Source organism: Procambarus clarkii, chromosome 28 (genome assembly GCF_040958095.1).
Source record: "Procambarus clarkii isolate CNS0578487 chromosome 28, FALCON_Pclarkii_2.0, whole genome shotgun sequence".
Lineage (NCBI taxonomy): Eukaryota > Metazoa > Arthropoda > Malacostraca > Decapoda > Cambaridae > Procambarus > Procambarus clarkii.
Window position 1 is genome coordinate 370987 of NC_091177.1, and position 23166 is coordinate 394152.

General features: G+C 46.2%; 1 protein-coding gene across 7 annotated transcripts in view; it reads left to right on the forward strand.

The window, feature by feature from the left end:
- LOC123755165 (uncharacterized) overlaps positions 1-23166 on the forward strand; it is a 42691-nt gene that overhangs the window by 12170 nt on the left and 7355 nt on the right. For 2 of the 7 annotated variants that reach the window (XM_069332764.1, XM_069332761.1), the window contains exons 3-6: positions 5091-6862; positions 12250-12412; positions 13910-14072; positions 15316-15414. In XM_069332764.1, the coding sequence (XP_069188865.1) occupies positions 5183-6103 (921 nt within the window). In that variant the 5' untranslated portion in view covers positions 5091-5182 and the 3' untranslated portion in view covers positions 6104-6862; positions 12250-12412; positions 13910-14072; positions 15316-15414. The remainder of the gene's footprint in view (positions 1-5090; positions 6863-12249; positions 12413-13909; positions 14073-15315; positions 15415-23166) is intronic. The other 5 variants (XM_069332766.1, XM_069332763.1, XM_069332765.1 and 2 more) reach the window with 4 other exon arrangements.

Sequence of the window (23166 nt, forward strand, 5' to 3'; positions counted from 1 at the left end):
GACCTCACACCCATCCTGTGGGGTGGTAGCGGACCCCACACCCAACCTGTGAGGTGGTAGCAGAACCCACACCCGTCCTGCGGGGTGGTAACGGACCCCACACCTATCCTGCGGGGTTGTAGCCGACCCCACACCCATCCTGGGGAGTTTTAGCGGACCCCACACCCATCCTGCGGGGTGGTAGCGGACCGCTCACTCGTCCTGTGGGGTGGTAGCGGACCCCACACCCATCCTGCGGGGCGGTAGCGGACCCTACACCCATCCTGTGAGGCGGTAGTGGACCCCACACCCATCCTCTGGGGTGGTAGCGGACCCCACACCCATCCTCTGGAGCGGTAGCGGACCCCACATCCATCCTGTTGGGCGGCAGCAGACCACACACCCTTCCTGTGGGGTGGTAGCGGACCCCAAACCCATCCTGTGGGGTGGTAGCAGAACCCACACACGTCCTGCGGGGTGGTAGCGGACCCCACACCCTTCCTGTGGGGTGGTAGCGGACCCCACACCCATCCTGCGGGGTGGTAGCGGACCCCACACCCATCCTGCGGGGTGGTAGCGGATCCCACACCCGTCCTGCGGGGTGGTACCTGACCCCACACCCAACCTGTGAGGTGGTAGCGGACCCCACACCCATCCTCTGGAGTGGTAGCGGACCCCACATCCATCCTGTGGGGCGGTAGCGGACCCCACACCAATCCTGTTGGGCGGCAGCGGGCCCCACACCCTTCCTGTGGGGTGGTAGCGGACCCCAAACCCATCCTGCAGGGTGGTAGCGAACCCCACACCCGTCCTGCGGGGTGGTAGCGGACCCCACACCCGTCCTGCGGGGAGGTAGCGGACCCCACACCCGTCCTGCGGTATGGTAGCGGACCCCACATCCATCCTGCAGGGTGGTAGCGGACCCCACACCCGTCCTGCGGTTTGGTAGCGGACCGCTCACTCGTCCTGTGGGGTGGTAGCGGACCCCACACCCATCCTGAGGGGCCCACATCCGTCCTGTATGGTGGTAGTTGATCCCACACCTGTCCTGTGGGGCGATAGTGGACCCCACACCCGTCCTTTGTGGCGGTAGCAGACTCCACACCCATCCTATGGGGTGGTAGCGGACCCCACACCCATCCTCTGGGGCGGTAGCGGACCCCACACTCGTCCTCTGGGACGGTAGCGGACCCTACACCCATCCTGCGGGGCGGTAGCGGACCCTACACCCATCCTCAGGGGTGGTAGCGGACCCCACACCCATCCTCTGGTGCGGTAGCGGACCCCACACTCATCCTCTGGGGTGGTAGCAGACCTCACACCCATCCTCTGGGGTGGTAGCGGACCCCACATCCATCCTGTGGGGCGGTAGCGGACCCCACACCCATCCTGTGGGGCGGTAGCGGACCCCACACCCATCCTGTGGGGGCGGTAGCGGACCCCACACCCATTCTGTGGGGGCGGTAGCGGACCCCACACCCATCCTGCGGGGTGGTAGCGGACCCGACACCCATCCTGCGGGATGGTAGCGGAACCCACACCCATCCTGCGAAGTGGTAGCGGACCCCACATCCATCCTGTGGGGCGGTAGCGGACCCCACATCCATCCTGTTGGGCGGAAACGGACCCCACACCAATCCTGTGGGGCGGCAGCGGACCCCACACCCATCCTCTGGGGTCGTAGAGGACCCCACACACATCCTGTGGGGCGGTAGCGGACCCTGCACCCATCCTATGGGGCGCTAGCGGACCCCACACCCATCCTGCGGGTTGGTAGCGGACCCCACACCCGTCCTGCGGGGTGGTCGCGGACCCCACACCCATCCTGTGGGGTGGTAGCGGACCCCACACCCGTCCTGCGGGGAGGTAGCGGACCCCACACCCGTCCTGCGGGATGGTAGCGGACCCCATATCCGTCCTACAGCGTGGTAGCGGACCCCACACCCGTCCTGCGGGGTGGTAGCGGACCCCACACCCGTCCTGCGGGGAGGTAGCGGACCCCACACCCGTCCTGCGGGATGGTAGCAGACCCCATATCCGTCCTACAGCGTGGTAGCGGACACAACACCCGTCCTGCGGGGTGGTAGCGGACCGCTCACTCGTCCTGTGAGGTGGTAGCGGACCCCAAACCCATCCTGCGGGGCCCACATCCGTCCTGTGGGGTGGTAGCTGACCCCACACCTGTCCTGTGGGGCGGTAGCGGACCCCACACCCGTCGTTTGTTGCGGTAGCAGTCTCCACACCCATCCTGTGGGGTGGTAGCGGACCCCACACCCGTCCTGTGGGGTGGTAGCGGACCCCACACCCGTCCTGTGGGGTGGTAGCGGACCCCACACCCATCCTCTGGGGCGGTAGCGGACCCCACACTCGTCCTCTGGGGCGGTAGCGGAACCCACACCCTTCCTGTGGGGCGGTAGCGGACCCCACACCCATCCTCTGGGGTGGTAGCGGACCCCACACCCATCCTCTGGGGCGGTAGCGGACCCCACACTCGTCCTCTGGGGCTGTAGCGGACCCCACACCCATCCTCTGGGGTGGTAGCGGACCCCACACCTATCCTCTGGGGCGGTAGTTCATTGCTGTCTTCTTTTATGTGCTAGCCATATGCTGTATTGCGACTACCAATTTTTGTCAACTACCATTCAAGCTGCCATTGCAATCAATCTTAGCTACCTATGTGCTTTAATATACTGTACCTACAATTTTCTCTCATCTTCTTTTTTTCATTTCATGTAACTGTTATCATTTTTTTTTCTATAAATTTTGCAAGTATTTACCTCCTTAAAATTTTCTTAGATTAAGGACCTGCCCGAAACGCTGCGCGTGCTAGTGGCTTTACAAGACTGTAATTACCATATTGGTATCCTCACATTCCTTTTGTACATTCTTGTATATTCCTTATGTACATTCTTGTATATGCATACATAATTAAATAAATAAACCCCCTCTCCCCCATCCAATGGGCAGCGGTGGATAGGTTACAATCAAGTCGTTTTTTGCGTTTTATTCAGAGATTAGATCTTATTGGGTGAGGAAAGATATTCATATTTTAAAGAAGGCTTCTTGGCTGATGCTCTCCATTGATGGAAAATATACAACCTTTTGAAAATCAATGTTAGTTTGATCTAGATATTGTAATTAACGAAAGTATTTATGTCATTAGAAAGGTAGAAATATAGGCTACATTTAAAATCCTTTGTCATAAATATAACTGAAGTGAAAACGATGATCCAGATCATCGAAAACGATCCAGATGTTGGAGGGTGGATTTGACTCTCCCACCCTCCCACCCTCCCTCCCCCCCCCCCCCCCCCACATTGACCGCAGAATGTCTAGAGTTACTTTCCACTCTCGCTTACCAAGGGTATAACCCCCCCCCCCCCAACACACACACATGCATCAGATTCTTAACTTACAATATTTATGATTTACCAATTTATGTTACTACACTGACTCTCAATTTCACAATATTGTATAAACTTTGATGAATCGCTCGTCTATGGGTCATCCAATAATGTTAGCAGACTTCTAGATGTTAATTACCACTGCTAGGTTTAGGCTCCTTGAGGCTACCTTGAGGTGCTTCCGGGGCTTAGTGTCCCCGCGGCCCGGTCGTCGACCAGGCCTCCTGGTTGCTGGACTGATCAACCAGGCTGTTAGACGCGGCTGCTCGCAGCCTGACGTATGAGTCACAGCCTGGTTGATCAGCTATCCTTTGGAGGTGCTTATCCAGTTCTCTCTTGAACACTGTGAGGGGTTTGCCAGTTATGCCTCTTATGTGTAGTGGAAGCGTATTGAACAGTCTCGGGCCTCTGATGTTGATAGAGTTCTCTCTCAGAGTACCTGTTGCACCTCTGCTTTTCAACGGGGGTATTCTGCACATCCTGCCATGTCTTCTGGTCTCATGTGGTGTTATTTCTGTGTGCAGGTTTGGGACCAGCCCCTCAATTATTTTCCACGTGTAAATTATTATGTATCTCTCCCGCCTGCGCTCAAGGGAGTACAGATTTAGGCTCTTTAGTCGGTCCCAGTAATTTAGATGTTTTACTGAGTGGATTCTAGCAGTAAAGGATCTCTGCACGCTCTCTAGGTCAGCAATTTCTCCAGCTTTGAAAGGGGCTGTCATTGTGCAGCAGTACTCCACTCTAGAGAGCACAAGCGTTTTGAAAAGTATCAAGGCTCTCTTTTGAAAAAGTATAAAGGCTCAGCTACAAGTACCTCTGGGAATTTATAACATCTGATGATGTAGATTTGACTAAATGTAAACTCTGTCAGCAGAACTATTCTACAAATCAAGGGACTCTACAAATCAAGGGACCCAGATTGTGGAATGACCTTCTCAACCATGTTAAAGACTGTACCTCTCTCAACCAGTTTAAGATAAAAACGAAGCTATACCTAATAAATTCCCTGTAACCTACCTTAACCCTCTAATGTTATTTCAAAGGATATTTCAAAGGTTCAAACAGTGTTGGACAATTTCGGAAACCTGTGTCACCATATGGGATTGGTGGTTAATGAAAACAAAACTAAGTTTGAATGTAGAAGTCGGAGCCCCATTGTTTTGAAAATAAACGATAAAAATATAGAGAGAGTTAATATATATAAATATTTAGGCATATATGTTGGATATACCCATGAGAGTTTGGAAGCTGAGATGAACAGACTGTTGGGTCAATGTCGGAAGAGATTACAACCTCTGAAGGCTTTGGCATTCTGTGGAAAGGGAGTGGGAGTCCCTGTGCTACGAATGTTATACTTGAGTACTGTAAGATCTCTTATTGATTATGCTGCACCTGTCATTTCTTGTTTTGGTAAGGGTAGGATGGGCAAGTTGGAGAAGGTACAAAATGAAGCAATGAGAATTATCTTAGGATGCCCAAGAAATGCTATGATTGAGATAATGAGGATGGAGTTGAATCTGCAGAGTATTGGGGATAGAATTTCAGAGATAAATGTAGCCTCTGCCATTAGATTAATGAGAGGTGGGGGAGCTAATGAATTAATCCTCTCGGTTCAAAAGGTGGGAAGTAGTGAACAGTGTATGATGAAGAAGAGAGTATATATGAATAAATTATGTTATAATGTTATAAAGTATGATGTTATTACAGAGTGTGTTGCTGTGCCCAAGAGAAAATTTACACCACCATGGGAGGATTGTAATGTAGATGTAGTAATTACTCCCTTGCATAAGAAAAAAAGTATGTATGAAATAGGAGAGCTGAGGGCAACATATGATTGTATAATTAGAAAACTGCCTACGGAAAACACTCTACATGTATATTGTGATGGGTCAGTAGCTAGGGATGGGAAGGCAGGATGTGGAGTCTTGATCAGGGAGTACACTGACATCGGCACTGTAGATACTGTTATTGGACGCCTCTTAACTGACAATGTCTCTTCAACGCAGGCTGAACTCCAAGGAGTATTAGCAGGATTAAAGGAAGTAGTCAAATGTGGTAAAAATGCTTGCTTCTTTATTGACAGCAGAGGAGCGTTAGAGTCTTTAAATAACAGACGCACAGTATATCAGAATATTGTGATAGAGTGTAGAGAGAATGTTAAGAGACTAGAAAAAACTGGGTATAAAGTAAGATTCATGTGGATCCCTTCACATGTGGGAATACTGTTGAATGAGGTTGTTGATGACATAGCGAAGAGAGCCACTGAAAAAACTCTTGTTGATGTTGTATGTCAGTTAACCTTGAAACAAATAAAAACAAGACTCAAGGTGATCCAAGAGGGTGAAGAAATGATAAAGAGAATGGCAATGGTGGACAGTAGTAACACACTTAAGAATTATTCAATAATAAATACAAATTCGTCCTTCACTTATGGTAAAGGAAAATCTACTTGGAAGGATTCAATTTACATGAGATTACGATTAGGATATAAATATATCTGGCAATACGGTGTTGATGTCAGTGAAAAAGATAAGGAGTGTAAATTATGTAGTATGCCGCACGCCCACACCTTAGAACATTATGTATTAGAGTGTCACCTTATTGAAAAATATAGAAATAAGGAAATAAATAGTGTACCACATCAAATTGTTTGGATGTGTGATAATGGTATAATAGACAGTATACTTAGGAGCTACAAGAATTTTGCCCCAAGAATGTAACAATTATATGCTGTACTTGCTGTATGCAATGTTAAATGGGATTCTTGTACTGTTATATGTCTATTTGTACTCACTGAATTTGTGCGCCCCTTGAGGGACTTGAAGTAGAGGGGGGGTAGAAATAGCCTAAGCTACTCTATCCCTTTGAGATGTATTTATTGCTTATCTCAATAAACATACTTGAACTTGAACTTGAACTTGCCAGCCAGGTGGAGATCACAGGCTGTACAATATACTGATAAATTATGTAATTCACAGAGATACGTTGATAAATATTAATGTTTTATATTTTATTAAAAATACAGATATATACTTTGTTTCATACGTTAAATGTAACAATATTTCAGTATATATTATATAAGCATAGTATATATAATTCAGTATATACAATATATAATAAGAGTGTCAGACCACGGAGGAAGAATTGAAACAGGAATTTCCTTTAGTACTTTCTTATATTAATACATCTTCAGAACGAACCATTCCTTCTGAAGATGTATTAATATACGAAAGTACTTAGAGCATTCTATTGTGGTTTTAATATTGAACAATTATACATATACGAAACAGACAAATCTGGTGTCCGAAATAGTAAAAATATTAGTGTGCGAGGTGATCAATGTAAGGGGGATATTGGGTGTGCCTCGTATCCCCTACAACAACAAGAAGTTCGAGAGCGATGAGGCCGCCACCTACTAGCTTCAGGATGTCGTCGAATCTAAATCAACAATATACTACCGCCGCTACTTTCTCGGAAACGTAAGTACCTGCCGCTTTACTTTTCTCACCCTGCCTAGCCTGGCCTGGCCTGACCTGGCCTAGCCAGACCTGACCAGACCTGACCTGACCAGACCTGACCTGACCTGACCAGACCTGACCTGACCAGACCTGACCTGACCAGACCTGACCTGACCTGACCTGACCTGACCTGACCAGACCTGACCTGGCCTAGCCTTACCTAGCCTAGTCTGGCCTGGCCTAGTCTGACCTGACCAGGCCTAGCCTTACCCAACACTAATCACCACACGTGACAGCCCAAACGAATCGCAAATAAGTACACGTAACAAGTCATATGCCCGGACACTTTCACCTTGGGGACTGAGTGGTAACTATTGTATAGAAGAGCCGGCTCCCTGAGAGTGGTAAGAGGGCGTGATAAGAGGCTAACGTGTGGTCTTGAAGGAAGTCGATAAAGCAGACAATTTTCAAAAGGAAGGGCAGCATAACGAGCAGACAGGAATGGACAGACAGTCGGTTATCCCATAATGTGTAATACGCCCCGCACAGCATGGGTGGAGTGGGGGGGGGGGGTTGTAGCAGGGCACAGTATGGTGATGGTGCGGGTGAAGTACACACCCACTGAATTCCTGCCATCAATAATTGTTTTCATAACCATTAGAACAATGGCATCCCTCCAGCCACCATCCTTCCACTGACCCCCTCCTCTGGTCCTCCACCTCAGACAATAACCCCCTACATCCCCTCTCCCTTCCAGACATCAGCATGTCAAAATCAGTACCATAATGTGTTTAAACTATTTAAACTAAGTCATTGTGTATCTCAAGGTATCTTAATTCATTTGAAAGTGTACATGTGCATTCGTTCATATACTCGCCTAATTGTGCTTGCTGGGGTTGAGCTCTGGCTCTTTAGTTCCACCTCTCAACCGTCAATCAACAGGTGTACAGGTTTCTGAGCCTATTGGGCTCTATCATATCTACACTTGAACCTGTGTATGGAGTCAGCCTCCACCACATCACTTACTAATGCATTCCATTAGATATAATCATATATGATTACACATAATCATAATCATTCCATACACATAATCATATATGTGTACGTCAACGTATACATACATGCGTATATATACCTCATATTAAAATACTGATAAACGAATGACCATGAACAAATTAATTTATAATTGTAGCATTATATATAATTTTAATAGACTAATTACGTGTTTATACATTTGAATGGTCCAGACAGGTGGCCAGCCTTGGACATATACACTTCTGGTAGGCACAATGACCTCATGTTAGACCCTTGATAGATTATGTGAGAGAGAGAGAGAGAGCTGGGGCAGGGAGGTGCGTGCCCCAGGGAGATAATCCATGCCCATGCCCCGCCTCGAGGTCAGTTCTCGAGTCACACCAAGAATAACAATCGAGCAAGTTGTCCTGACCAGGATGTGGCATATTAGGGAGGGTTGAGGAATAGGAAGCCTGTCTGATAGGGCTCTTGGCAAGCAGCTCTCTCTCAGTCTACCTATCTATATGGAAGATATGTATCTAGGCCCTCCTCCCCCCTGCCTATTCTCTCTCCCCCACCTTTCTTCCTTCATTTCCTCCCTCCTTCCCTCCCCCTCACTGGTGAGAGAGTAGGAGTGTGAGAGTGGTTAGAGAACTCGTAGTTCTCACGCTCGTGAAATTGTCTGCGACCCTGGAGGAGTAGAGCGGAGGGTAGGGGGGTGAAAGTAGGTGACGATGGAGGAGTAGAGGGGAGCATTATATGCAGTGAACGTAGGTGTCTATGGAAGAGTACATCATAGAGGAGGGTGAAAGGAAGGTGACGATGGAGGAGGAGAAGGGAGGGGTGTGAAGGTAGGTGATGATGGAGGAGTAGAGGGGAGGAGGGGGGCAAAGGTAGGTGTCTATGGAAGAGTACATCATAGAGGGGGGTGAAGGTAGGTGGCGATGGAGTAGAGCAAAAGGGTTGGGGGTTGAAAGTAATCCTGAGTTTAATTTTTTAGTTATATATAGTGACACCTCGGCTTACGAATGAATATTTATGAACTTTTCGGGTTACGAGCCTAATTTCTTCGAAAAATTTGAATCGGGTTACAAACTTTGCCTCGGGAAAGGAGTTTGTTGATATACGTATGGGCTGACCTAGCGCGTGGTGGCATGGTGATCGCGCCTCAGTTTACCAGTGTCTCCTGCCTAGTAAGTATCGCGCCTGAATTCTTTGTAAAGCATTACATTTGTTTTGGGATTTTTGGCTATTTGAACATAAAATTTGTTATGATATATCTTGCCATGAGTCCCAAGAAAGCCAGTGGTAAGGTTCAAGCCAAGAAAACACATGTGAGAATGACCATAGAGGAAAAACAAGAGAGCATTCATAAACATCAAAATGGTGCACAGGTTGTTGAACTAGCTAGGCAGTACAACAAATCTATGTCAACAATATGCACTGTACTTGCTAAGAAAAAGGACATTATGAGCATTAAAGTGGCAAAAGGCATATCAACAATCCCGAAACAAAAAACACAAACACTTGAGGATGTTAAAAAGTTTTTATTAATTTGGATACACAACAAGGAGTTAGCAGGTGATAGCATTTCAGAGGCCATCATTTGTGACAAACCAAGGCATTTGCATGAAGACCTTTTAAAGAAAACCCCTGGAACGAGGGGGGGGGGGGAAAAGATGACTCAAGTTTGAAAATGTGAAAAGTTTGTGTGACAATAGAGCCTCGTGGAAAACTTTTGCTGTGGTCATTACCTGGTGGAATGCACCCAGGATGGAGTATTAGGGCTATACATCTTTTAAATCATAAAAGTACAGGCATACCTCAGAATGCGAGTTTAATCCGTTCCTGGAGACGCCTCGCCTTCCGAAAACTCTCATTCCGAAGTTAATTTCCCCATAAGAAATAAAGGGAAATGAATTAATCCGTTCCTGACTACCCCAAAAACCCCACATCAAACTAAATTTTTATACCTAATTCATCTAAATAAACCTACAAAAGTATGTTCCAGTTATTACTTACCTTACTGTCGAGTGCTGTAGGCGTATGGAAGATGGTGAGGAGGGGGGAGGAGGAGAGGAGTTAGTGTTTGGAAGGGGAGTCCCCTTCCATAATCACATCAGGCAGTGAGGACCTTTCTGGTGTGCTCTCCCTGGGACGTTTAACCTGAGTGCCACTAGGTCCTGGTTGAGGTTCACTGCTCGATTTCTTCACCAAATATTTGTCCATGAAAGCTTGCTTTTCCCTTCTTCGCAAGCTCTCTCTGTAGTAAGGCATCACACTGTCATTGAAAAGATTAAGACAACGGCCTACTACAGTTTTGTCTGGGTGAGTGTGTTCAATAGTTGTTTGAATCTCTTCCCACATCTGACACACCTTCTTCATTACTGCAGAAGGGACATTCGCTGGTGCTGTTGCCACCACCTCCTCCTCCACTGCAGAATCATTCGCTGCTGTGTTGGCTTCCTGTTCCTGTTGAAGGGCTAGGAGTTCTTCGGTGGTCAGTTCTTCGTTGTGTTCTTCCACCAACTCCTCCACATCATCACCATCCAATTCCAAGCCCATTTTCTGGCCTAGACTAACAATTTCCTCAACAATAGGCGCATCATTTATAGGCTCAAACCCCTCAAAGTCTAGTTCTCTCACACCTTCAGGCCACAATTTTCTCCAGCCAGAGATCAGGGTTCTTTGAGTCACTTCTTGCCAGGCTTTGTCAACGAGTTTTAAAGCACTAAAAATGTTAAAATGCTCTCTCCAGAACTCTTTGAGGGTGAGGTTTGTGGCTTCAGTCACTTCAAAACATTTCCGGAAAAGTGCCCTTTCATACAGTTTCTTAAAATTCGCTATGATTTTCTGGTCCATAGGCTGAATTAGAGGAGTGGTGTTAGGAGGAAGGAATTTAACTGTGAGGAATTTATTGCATTGAGGCATCAAATCATCTTCCAAGCCTGGAGGATGAGCAGGAGCATTGTCAAGGAGAAGCACGGCTCTGAGTGGCAATTGTTTCTCCTGCAGATATTTTTCTATGGCAGGGCACAGCACTTCATTCACCCACTCCGAAAAAATAAACCTAGTCACCCATGCTTTTTTATTAGACTTCCACATCACAGACAAACGGGTTTTCTGCACATTATACTGTTTGAAAACCCTTGGATTTTCAGAATGATACACTAGCAAGGGTTTAATTTTTAAATCGCCACTCGCATTTGAACACAGCACAAGCGTAAACCTATCTTTCATAGGCTTGTGTCCAGGCAAGGATTTTTCCTCCTTGGTAATGTATGTCCTCTTAGGCATTCTTTTCCAAAACAGTCCTGTTTCGTCACAATTAAACACTTGTTGCGGTAGGTATCCCTCAGCCTCTGCAAACTCTTTAAATTCGTCAATAAATCGTCCAGCGGCTGGTTTGTCTGAGCTGGCTGCCTCCCCATGCCTTGTAACACTATGGATACCACTTCTCTTTCTAAATTTTTCAAACCAGCCCCTGCTTGCCTTAAACTCTTTCTTTTCTGCATCACTCGTTGCAGGGGTCTTCTTTAGAAGGTCTTCGTGCAACACCCTGGCTTTCTCAGAAATAATGGCCTCCGAAACACTATCACCCCTCAACTCCTTGTCGTGTATCCAAATTAATAACAACTTTTCCACTTCTTCAAGTATTTGTGGTCTTTGTGTCGTTAATGTTCTTACTCCTTTTGCCACATTAGCACTCATAATCTTATTTTTCTTCTTAAGTATAGTGCATATTGTTGATGTCGCTTTGTTGTACTGCCTACAAAGATCAACAACACGTGTACCGTTCTCATGCTTTCGAATGATCTCTTGTTTCTCCTCTATTGTCATCCTCACATGAGCTTTCTGGCCTTTATCCTTACCACTGGCTTTCTTGGGACTCATGGTGAGATATATAATAACAAATTGTATAGACAAATCACCAAAAATCCAACAAAACACTGAAAATTCACGACAAGAATTGATGTGGGGGTAGTCACTGCGCGCGAGACAATGGTGAACTGAGGGGCAGCGGGGCAGAGGGGCGACGATCGCCGAACGACCACGCGCTAGGTCGGCTGTACGCGTATCAACAAACTCGCGTTCAAACTCGACTCCCGAAGTAACCATCGCCTTCCGAGACAAATTTTTGGAGTAAATACACCTCGCCTTCCGAAAATCTCGCATACAGGGACAATCGCATTCCGAGGTACCACTGTAATAAACATTTCCCATCAACCTTACAAACAATATTAACCTATTTTCATGTATTTCCCCCATGTGCATTTTAACAAAGTTGCTAAATTGCCTTTATCATTCTGTAAAATTTCAATTACAGTACTGTATGTATAATTTTGTTAGTATTAATGGACTGAATATTCTGAAATTGCTATTTACAATTTCAGATTCATAGGTGGTCTGGACACCCAATTTGGTCAGACAGGTGAAGAGAGCATTTAGGATAGTTCGAAGAGATGAAGATGGTCGCAATTGTGTTCGAAGAGGCAAACGCCCCCCTTTGCTCCTGACATTATGTTCAACCATTGACCTCTGCACACCTAACACAAGGTAGGTTGAAAACTCCTCCTTCATGTCATTGGTACATTAGCCAGAAACTCAGGGCTCATGTAGGAATGTCCCTAAAAAAAAAAAAAGTGGCCCCAACAATGCATCCTCCAAGTCTGGAGGATGAGCAGGAGCATTGTCGAGAAGCAGGACCTTGAGTGTCAAACTTTTCTCTTGCAGATATTTTTTGATGGCAGGGCAAACCACTCCACATCACAGTTTTTCTGCACGTTATATATTTTTTAAAACTCTTGGATTTTCGGAATGATACACGAGCAAGGGTTTAATTTTCAAATCGCCACACAGCACAAGAGTTAGCCTATCCTGACACAAGTTAGCCCAAGTTAGCTTGTGTCCGGGCAGTGACGTCTCCTCTTGGGTAATGTATGTCCTCTTCGGCAATTTTTTCCAGAATAGCTATGTCTCCTCACAATTAAACACTTGTTGTGGAATGTATCCATCAATACAGCACAGTGTATCTACAAAATTTTAATTTTTTACTTATATATAGTGTCACCTCGGCTTACGAATAAATATTTATGAACTTTTCGGGTTACGAGCCTAATTTCTTCGAAAAATTTGATTCGGGTTACAAACTTTGCCTCGGGAAATGAGTTTGTTGATATGCGTATGGGCTGACCTAGCGCGTGGTGGCATGGTGATCGCACCTCAGTTTACCAGTGTCTCCTGCCTAGTAACTATCGCGCCTGAATTCTTTATAAAGCATTACATTTGTTTTGGGATTTTTGGCTATTTGAACATAAAATTTGTTATTATATATCTTGCCATGAGTCCCAAGAAAGTCAGTGGTAAGGTTCAAGCCAAGAAAACACATGTGAGAATGACCATAGAGGAAAAACAAAGAGAGCATTCATAAACGTCAAAACGGTGCACAGGTTGTTGAACTAGCTAGGCAGTACAACAAATCTATGTCAACAATATGCACTATACTTGCTAAGAAAAAGGACATTATGAGCGTTAAAGTGGCAAAAGGCATATCAACAATCCCGAAACAAAGAACACAAACACTTGAGGATGTTGAAAAGTTTTTATTAATTTGGATACACAACAAAGAGTTAGCAGGTGATAGCATTTCAGAGGCCATCATTTGTGAGAAACCAAGGCATTTGCATGAAGACCTTTTAAAGAAAACCCCTGGAACGAGGGGGAAAAAGATGAATCAAGTTTGAAAATGTGAAAAGTTTGTGTGACAATAGAGCCTCGTGGAAAACTTTTGCTGTGGTCATTACTTGGTGGAATGCACCCAGGATGGAGTATCAGGGCTATACATCTTTTAAATCATAAAAGTAATAAACATTTCCCATCAACCTTACAAACCATATTAACTTATTTTCATGTATTTCCCCCATGTGCATTTTAACAAAGTTACTAAATTGCCTTTATCATTCTGTAAAATTTCAATTACAGTATACTGTATATAATTTTGTTAGTATAAATGGACTGAATATTCTGAAATCACTATTAATTTTACAATTTCAGATTCAAAGGTGGTCTGGACACCCAATTTGGTCAGACAGGTGAAGAGAGCATTTAGGATAGTTCGAAGAGATGAAGATGGTCACAATTGTGTTTGAAGAGGCAAACGCCCCCCTTTTTCCTGACATTATGTTCAGCCTATTGACCCCTGCACACCTAACACAAGGTAGGTTGAAAACTCCTCCTTCATGTCATTGGTTCATTAGCCAGAAACTTAGGGCCCATGCAGGAATATCCCTAAAAAAAAAAAAGTGGCCCCAACAATGCATCCTCCAAGTCTGGAGGATGAGTAGGCGCATTGTCGAGAAGCAGGCCCTTTAGTGTCAAACTTTTCTCTTGCAGATATTATTTGATGGCAGGGCAAACCACTCTACATCACAGTTTTTCTGCACGTTATATATTTTTTAAAACTCTTGGATTTTCGGAATGATACACGAGCAAGGGTTTAATTTTCAAATCGCCACACAGCACAAGAGTTAGCCTATCCTGACACAAGTTAGCCCAAGTTAGCTTGTGTCCGGGCAGTGACGTCTCCTCTTGGGTAATGTATGTCCTCTTCGGCAATTTTTTCCAGAATAGCCATGTCTCCTCACAATTAAACACTTGTTGTGGAATATATCCATCAATACAGTATCTACAAAATCTTTAAAATCACGAACAAATCTTTCAGCCCCTACTTTGTCTGAGCTGGCACCCTCACCATGCCTCACAACACTATGAATACCACGTCTTTTTTCAAAATTTCTCAAACCATCCCCTACTCACCTTAAACTCTTTTGTATCTGCAAAACTTGTTCTAGGGGTTTTCTTTATAAGATCTTGCATGAAGATTTCATTGTTGACCAAACCACACACTGGAAATTGAATAGACGACATTTCGATCAGTCCTGGACCATTATAAAGTCGATTGTGATGAGATGAGGGAAGCAAGAGCATTAAGTAGGCAAGAATGAGAGGTGAGGAGATTGCAAGTATGTACGTATGTACATGAATAAAACATGTACATACTTATACATAACGTGTGTAAATAGTGTAATAAACACAATAACAGTATTTTGGGAGGAGGAATGTTGGCGAGTAATGTGTTGGAGGAGGGAGGGAGGACTGGCAGGGTGTGGCAGCTCACTCATGTTTTTTGGGCTCACCATACCAACATAGTGGATCGTTATGGTGAATACATACGTAGATGGGTATATACAATGTGTGTATATAGTGTAATAACAGCAAAAACACTGTTTGATTGTAGAATATGTCGCATATATGAGGCCCATAATTTTGAGCATAGCGATGTTCTATACTTTGAATTATATAAATTCCACAAATTACACACTTTTAAATAATATTACAGCAAAAAAAAAGAAGAAATGAATGAGAAACTTCAAAATAATTGCGCAACATTTTATTCGCAGCAACTGGCGTCGCACGGGGTGGCGGGGCCGACAGACCCCCATCGCTCCAACGCTCAGCGCCCATAATTTGCTCAACTTCCCAGCTCCATCGCAGCTAAAGTAAGTCACATACAATATTTTTTGTTTAGTTTCCCCATGATCAGACTCTGCATTTTAACAATATAAGAAGAGAAAAAAACAATTTGGAAAGAATTTATTTTTTGTGCACCAGGGTGTTATTTGGAGACAGAGCAGTTCAGTGGTTAACTACTAAATTTTTTTTCTCCCACACACGCACCCCCCTAGGAAGCAGCCTGAAACAGCTAACTCCCAGATACTTATTTACTGTTAGGTAACAGGGGTCATCCCCTTTTGTACAAAGAATCTGCTAAAGCTTTTAGGGCTAATCTTTGACACTCGTTTGTCTTTGTCGCCCCATATTTTTTACGTCCGAGTTGAATGCTCTAAGGCCCTTAACTAACTTTAGGTCATGTCCCATACTTCTTGGGGAGCTAATCGACACTGCTCCTCTCTTTACATTCCTCTCTCGTTCTGTCTAAACTCGATTATGGCCCTGTTTACTCGTCTGCTTCTCCTTCTACCCTTCACCATCTGGACACACTGCATCATACTGGGTTACGGCTCAGCTCTGGTACCTTTCCTTCGACACCTACCCTAAGCCTGTATGTTGAAACTGGCGTCCTGTTTCTACAGGATCGCCATGATCGTTACTGTCTTCTCCACCTTGTACGGTCCTTACAGCACCCTCACTCTTGCTTATGTCATGCCTTGACCTTTACCCATCCTGTGGTTCCTGTTCCCCTTCACCACCTATCTCTTTCTGTACGGTTGTCTCTCTTACAAAATGCTCTTTCAGTTTGTGTTACCAATATTTCCCCTCGTGTCATTCCGTCTTTGCCCCTATGGAGGGGTCCCCGTTCCTAAATTCTGTAAGCCTTGACCCACATGACTAAAACTTTTACCGCTCCTACAGTTCTAAATCACCTTTTCCTTGAACACTTTTCTTCACACTTCCACTCTATTTCCGTCTTCACCAATGGGTCTTAAGTCTGCAGACGGTGTAGGCTACTCTGTTGTTTTTCCTGACTGCACCTTTGTGTCTCCTGCCTCCGGAGACTAGCATCTTCATGGCAGAACTTTATGCTATTCTCTATGCTTATCATCAACTCTTTTCTCGCTGTCAATCCTCCTCTGTGTTTGTAGTTGACACTTGCAGTGCCCTCATGGCTCTAGAATCCTTTAATCCAGTCCATCCTTTGGTAGTTGAAATTCAACATTGGCTGTTTCTTATCTCCAGTAGATTTAAGACAGTGGAATTTCGCTGGATTCCCACCCATATTGGTGCGTTCTTAAATGAGCGTGCGGACACTGCCGCTAAGGAAGCTATCCGCACCTGTCCCATCTCCCGTAAAGGTATTCCTTATTATGACTTTTACCCAGTTATTCATTTCCCCATTCTTGCCCGTTGTCAGGGTTGTTGGTCTTCTGTTACTGGTAACAAATTGCGTGCTCTTAAGAGTAGTGTGTTCCCGTGGCCTTCCTCCTACCACCGTAACCGGTGGTGGGAAACGGCTCTGGCGAAGTTGTATATTGGTCATACACGTTTAACTCACGGGCACTTAATGGAGCGCTGCCCTGCTTCTTATTGTCCAAACCGTTGTCTCTACATGTCCTGACTTCCAGGACTTACGTGTCTTGCTTCCCGACCATCCCTCACTGTCAATTGTCCCTCGATAAAATTCTTGGTAAATTCAATACCTTTGATATTGTTCGCCGTATGCGTTTTTGTTCTTGTATTGGCGACGTTAGTGATATTTAGCGCACTATGATTATCCCACACATTTGATGGTTTGATAATTACTGTACTGTACAGTACTTTGGTTTGGAATGTATCAAATAAAGTTGTTTCATGTATTCAAATGTGTGAGAAAATCCACTGGGGCTGTGAGATGAAGCGAACCTGTAACAAAGGCATTGCCAGTTGCATACTCTACCACCACTGATGGTAAAAGTCTTACAACTGGATATCTTGTGTGACGGGTTATGGTATCACAGCTATACTGAACCAAGATGGTATGGCTCTCCCTCGCATAAATGAAAGAAATGCTGCTATTGGCCTTGCAGTGTATAAGTTGCAGGTGGAAACAAATGAAAATTATCAAATAAATAATTAAACAATTTACTGAAATAGTAATGAACAAAAATAACACATGACAATACTTGACTATCATGTAATGCAAAGGTGAACAAGTTAGTATGACCTTAAATGCAAAAAATAAACTATAAGCAATGAATAAAAGTATGAAGATATACTGGTGTTCTGAAGACAGCTACCATACCACCATGGCATCAGTCACACGACGTTGGCTGGAAGCGGACGACGGGTTAGAGACACGAAGGTGATCCTAGAGCACTAAGGGAGAGATTGCCTCTCCAGGGAGGCAGCGCTCTTTATATAGTCCGGCGGTGATGACTCATCCAGTGTCAACACGAGGTGGACATCTGGTCAACTAGCAAACTGCTTGTTGTGGCTGGCGGTGCCTTTGTGTTGAGCTGTACCACTGTCAGTTGAAAGCGGCTAACTGCTTGTTTGTGGGGACAAACTGCCAGTTAGCAGTGGCGCCCGGCTTGCCTCTGAGTCGTACCAGGCCGTGCCAGGCCCTGGGGGGTATGGAGAGGTGGCAGGACTGATGACTCTTCTGGGCTGGTGTAGATGTATACTTCCAGTGCAGAGGCATTGAAGGTGAAGGGAAAAGGCAGTTCCACTGCTATGCAGGGGATTCACGTGACACTTGTGAAGCCACAGAAAGTCTGGAGGCCCTACTGAAGCCAGTTCAAGTATTAAATAAAACCCCTGAAGTACGCCGGTGAAGGGTAAAGTGAAGGGTGAAGCAAGACCGTATGCCCCAACTTCAGGCACACACAGAAAATCACGTTTTGGTCCCGCCTCTCAACTGTGTATTTGAAGTTGGGGCGTATGATGTTGAACTGCTTCAGCCTTCACCTGAGTGCTTGTAGGGCTTACGTAAGACGTTGACTCAAGGAGTGGCCTCAAAACTTGCTGTGATTTATGGGGAAATCCGGTTGTAAGACTTTTACAAAGTCAGTAATATACTGTGGTAGAGTATGCAGCTGCCAGTGCCTTGGGCAAGGGTTTACGTCGCCTCACAGCTCCAGTGGATTTTCTGCTTGGTGTATATCAGGTTGTGATTTTGTGTGTGTACCGTATTGTTATGATCGCCGTTTGATAAGTCCTTTCTGGCCTCAAGAGTCATTGTTACCCACCTAGAAAGATTGCAGATGGCCAAAGCAGTTATTTAAGTTAAGAAGGGACAAGTCTTAAACAGAATTTTGCATAATATTTGACTGTAAAGGGGTAAATTGAGGTAGATTGAAAAACAAAATGGTGAACCGGGCAGGCGGTACTCACAATTAGGCGAGTACACTCGGGAACTTTTAAAGTGCAACCAAACATGCTTTAGGCTCTCAAAACAAGAGGTGAGTGGTGGTGGCTCAGGTGCTCAGCCAATCAGAGCACCTAAGGAGGGAGGGCAGGAGTGAGAAGGGGGTGGTATGTGGAAGTTTGGTGACAGTTGTGTGTAGTTTGTTCATCTTCATTGTAAGTTTCATGGCTTGGTGTGCATTTCCCTAGTAAATTTAATTAGGGAAAAATTCAGGTGTTTGATTTTTTAAATCAACTTTTTAAATGTTGAGTTGTTAAAGCCTCAAAGTGCATGGAGTTGGTTTGGGAGTATGGCATCCTCATGCTGTTGCGTGCTCGCGTGAGGTAGCAAAGGTGATGTAAAGTTGTGGGGTGTACATGCTTGGGACGTCCTCTCTCGGGATGGCTGGTGTTAGACCTGTGTGTTTGTCGGTTGTTGAAAAGCCGTCATCCTTTGCTGTTGTGGTATTGATTTTACATTGTTCATCTTGTAATTAATACTGTAGTGCGATATCTAGGGCTACCAATTGTAGGTTTAAAATGTCTAATACAAACAGTTGTCCAATGAGTTTTAATAGGAAATATCATCCACCAAGCACCATTGTACAATTATATTAATTGATAGTATATGGATTGTGCAGAACTGCTTAGAATGATCTTTAACACTTGGCTATATTGGTCATGTCAAATACCTGCACTGTGAATGCTCAAAGACCCTTTCTTTATTCAGTGTTGTCACATACCTCATGGGGGTATGGATAGGCAAACACTCATTCTGTTAAACTTGCCTTGTAGTACTTTCAGAGCTCAGTAATTTGGAATCTGGTTAGCACTTTCCAAATAAATTGACCTTTAAAGTGAATTCCTATTTAGGTTTAAAACATTATACCGAATGAGAAACTCGGATTATATAGCCGAACACCAGAAATGTTGTTATTCAATTTGGTTGCCTAAAGTACATTCAAGGACTACACATTACATGGCATTCCAGGATTCCTCTATACCTTGCCTTATGCTGTAAACATTGCCACAACCCTGTGCTTTATTGATTTAAATGGCCACAGGGAGGCATACAACACTGCAGATTATGATGTCATTAGTTATCCACTGTGCTGACAAGTGGGCTGACTGATGTTCGTTGACACCTGTATCGTGCTTCAATTTAATCGCCAGGAGATCACCCTCTCACTAGACTCGTCTGTAGGAAGTACAGTATAGTATCTCAAATTACCTTGGATCATAAATAGCATAAGACTTGGGGGTAGGAGAGGGTTGCAGTGTTTGTCATGGCTCTCAGTTGTTCCTGGTATTAGACAATTTAGTTCTGGAATCATTTTTGTTGGCCAATGTTAAACTTTTTTGAAAATAGATGTTTTTCTGAAAGGGAAGGGGGGGGGGAACCTCTATGCTTGGATACAGTTATCTAAGTGAATACTTAGACTTATATAGTAGAATAACTACCTTCTTTTCCTTAGTCAAAAAGGTTGCTTGTTTATTTCTAGGGACTTGTATTTTCTTTTATTTTTAACTGCAGCAACTTTCAGTGAATGATAGATTCTTACTGAAAGGACCTTTACTTCATTGTTGTTGCTTTATGGTCATCTCATTGTGTACAGGGATTCCGCGAAGCTTTTGGGGTTAGTCTTTGACACTCGTTTGTCTTGGTCAGCCCATATCTCTTGCCTCCGAGTTGAATGCTCTAAGGCCCTTAACCTCCTTAAGGTTTTGTCCCATACTTCTTGGGGAGCGGATGGCGCACGCTCCTCTATTTGCACTCCTCTCTCGTCCTGTCTAAACTCGATTATGGTTGCCCTGCATACTCTTCTGCTTCTCCTTCTACTCTTCGCCGTCTTGATGCTTTGCACCATACTGGGTTGCGTCTCGGCTCTGGTGCCTTTCGTTCGACTCCCGCCCTTAGTTTGTATGTTGACACTGGCTTTCTCTCTCTTCAGGACTGCCGTGATCGCTGCTGTCTTCACTATCTTGCGCGGTCCTTCCAACATCCTTCCTCTTGCCTCTGTCGTGCATTGACTTTTCCTCCTCCTGTGGTTCCTGTTCCTCTTCATTGTCTCCCACTTTCTGTCCAGTTATCTCGCTTACAGGATTCTCTTTCTGTTCATATTTCTAATGTTTCTCCTCGTATTGTTCCTTCATTACCTCCGTGGAGAGTCCCCCTTCCCAAGTTTTGTACGTCCTTGACTTGTATTACTAAAGCCTTTACCCCTCCTACAATTCTGAAAAGCCTCTTCCTTGAGCACTTTTCTTCGCACTCCCACTCTATTTCCATCTTCCCTGATGGGTCTAATTCTGCGGATGGTGTGGGCTACTCTGTTGTTTTTCCTGACCGTACTTACATGTGTCGCCTCCCTTCGGAGGCTAGCGTCTTTACGGCAGAACTTTATGCTATTCTCTATGCTCTTTGTCTCTTGTTTTCTCATTCTCATTCCTCCTTTGTGGTTGTAGTTGATTCTCGTAGTGCCAAGCAGTGAGGGGGTAGGAGGGAGGGAAGGAGTGAGGGGGTAGGAGAGAGGGTAGGAGTGAGGGGTAGGAGGGAGGGAAGCAGTGAGGGGGTAGGAGGGAGGGTAGGAGTGAAGGGGTAGGAGGGAGGGTAGGAGTGAGAGGGTAGGAGGGAGGGTAGGAGTGAGGGGGTAGGAGGGAGGGGTAGGAGTGAGGGGGTAGAAGTGAGGGGTAGGAGGGAGGGCAGAAGTGAGGGGGTAGGAGGGAGGGAAGCAGTGAGGGGGTAGGAGGGAGGGTAGGAGTGAGGGGGTAGGAAGGAGGGTAGGAGTGAGGGGGTAGGAGGGAGGGCAGGAGTGAGGGTGTAGAAGTGAGGGAAGGAGTGAGGGGGTAGTAGGGGGGTAGGAGTGAGGGGGTAGGAGTGAGGGGGTAGGAGGGAGGGAAGCAGTGAGGGGGTAGGAGGGAGGGAAGGAGTGAGGGGGTAGGAGAGAGGGTAGGAGTGAGGAGGTAGTAGGGAGGGTAGGAGTGAGGGGGGTAGGAGGGAGGGTAGGAGTGAAGGGGTAGGAGTGAGAGGGTAGGAGGGAGGGTAGGAGTGAGGGGGTAGGAGGGAGGGGTAGGAGTGAGGGGGTAGGAGAGAGGGTAGGAGTGAGGAGGTAGTAGGGAGGGTAGGAGTGAGGGGGTAGAAGTGAGGGAAGGAGGGAGGGTAGAAGTGAGGGGGTAGGAGGGAGGGTAGAGGAGTGAGGAGGGTAGAGGAGTGAGGAGGGTAGAGGAGTGAGGAGGGTAGAGGAGGGTAGAGGAGTGAGGAGGGTTGAGGAGTGAGGAGGGTAGAGGAGTGAAGGGGTAGAGGAGTGAGGAGGGTAGAGGAGTGAGAAGGGTAGAGGAGTGAGGAGGGTAGAGGAGTGAAGGGGTAGAGGAGTGAGGAGGGTAGAGGAGTGAGGAGGGTAGAGGAGTGAAGGGGTAGAGGAGTGAGGAGGGTAGAGGAGTGAGAAGGGTAGAGGAGTGATGAGGGTAGAGGAGTGAGGAGGGTAGAGGAGTGAGGAGGGTAGAGGAGTGAGGAGGGTAGAGGAGTGAGGAGGGTAGAGGAGTGAAGGGGTAGAGGAGTGAGGAGGGTAGAGGAGTGAGAAGGGTAGAGGAGTGATGAGGGTAGAGGAGTGAGGAGGGTAGAGGAGTGAGGAGGGTAGAGGAGTGAGGAGGGTAGAGGAGTGAGGAGGGTAGAGGAGTGAGCAGGGTACAGGAGTGAAGGGGTAGAGGAGTGAGGAGGGTAGAGGAGTGAGGAGGGTAGAGGAGTGAGGAGGGTAGAGGAGTGAGGAGGGTAGAGGAGTGAAGGGGTAGAGGAGTGAGGAGGGTAGAGGAGTGAGGAGGGTAGAGGAGTGAGGAGGGTAGAGGAGTGAGGAGGGTAGAGGAGTGAAGGGGTAGAGGAGTGAGGAGGGTAGAGGAGTGAGGAGGGTAGAGGAGTGAGGAGGGTAGAGGAGTGAGGAGGGTAGAGGAGTGAGGAGGGTAGAGGAGTGAGGAGGGTAGAGGAGTGAGGAGGGTAGAGGAGTGAGGAGGGTAGAGGAGTGAGGAGGGTAGAGGAGTGAGGAGGGTAGAGGAGTGAGGAGGGTAGAGGAGTGAGGAGGGTAGAGGAGTGAGGAGGGTAGAGGAGTGAGGAGGGTAGAGGAGTGAGGAGGGTAGAGGAGTGAGGAGGGTAGAGGAGTGAGGAGGGTAGAGGAGTGAGGAGGGTAGAGGAGTGAAGGGGCAGAGGAGTGAAGGGGCAGAGGAGTGAAGGGGTAGAGGAGTGAAGGGGTAGAGGAGTGAAGGGGTAGAGGAGTGAAGGGGTAGAGGAGTGAAGGGGTAGAGGAGTGAAGGGGTAGAGGAGTGAAGGGGTAGAGGAGTGAAGGGGTAGAGGAGTGAGGAGGGTAGAGGAGTGAGGAGGGTAGAGGAGTGAGAAGGGTAGAGGAGTGAGGAGGGTAGAGGAG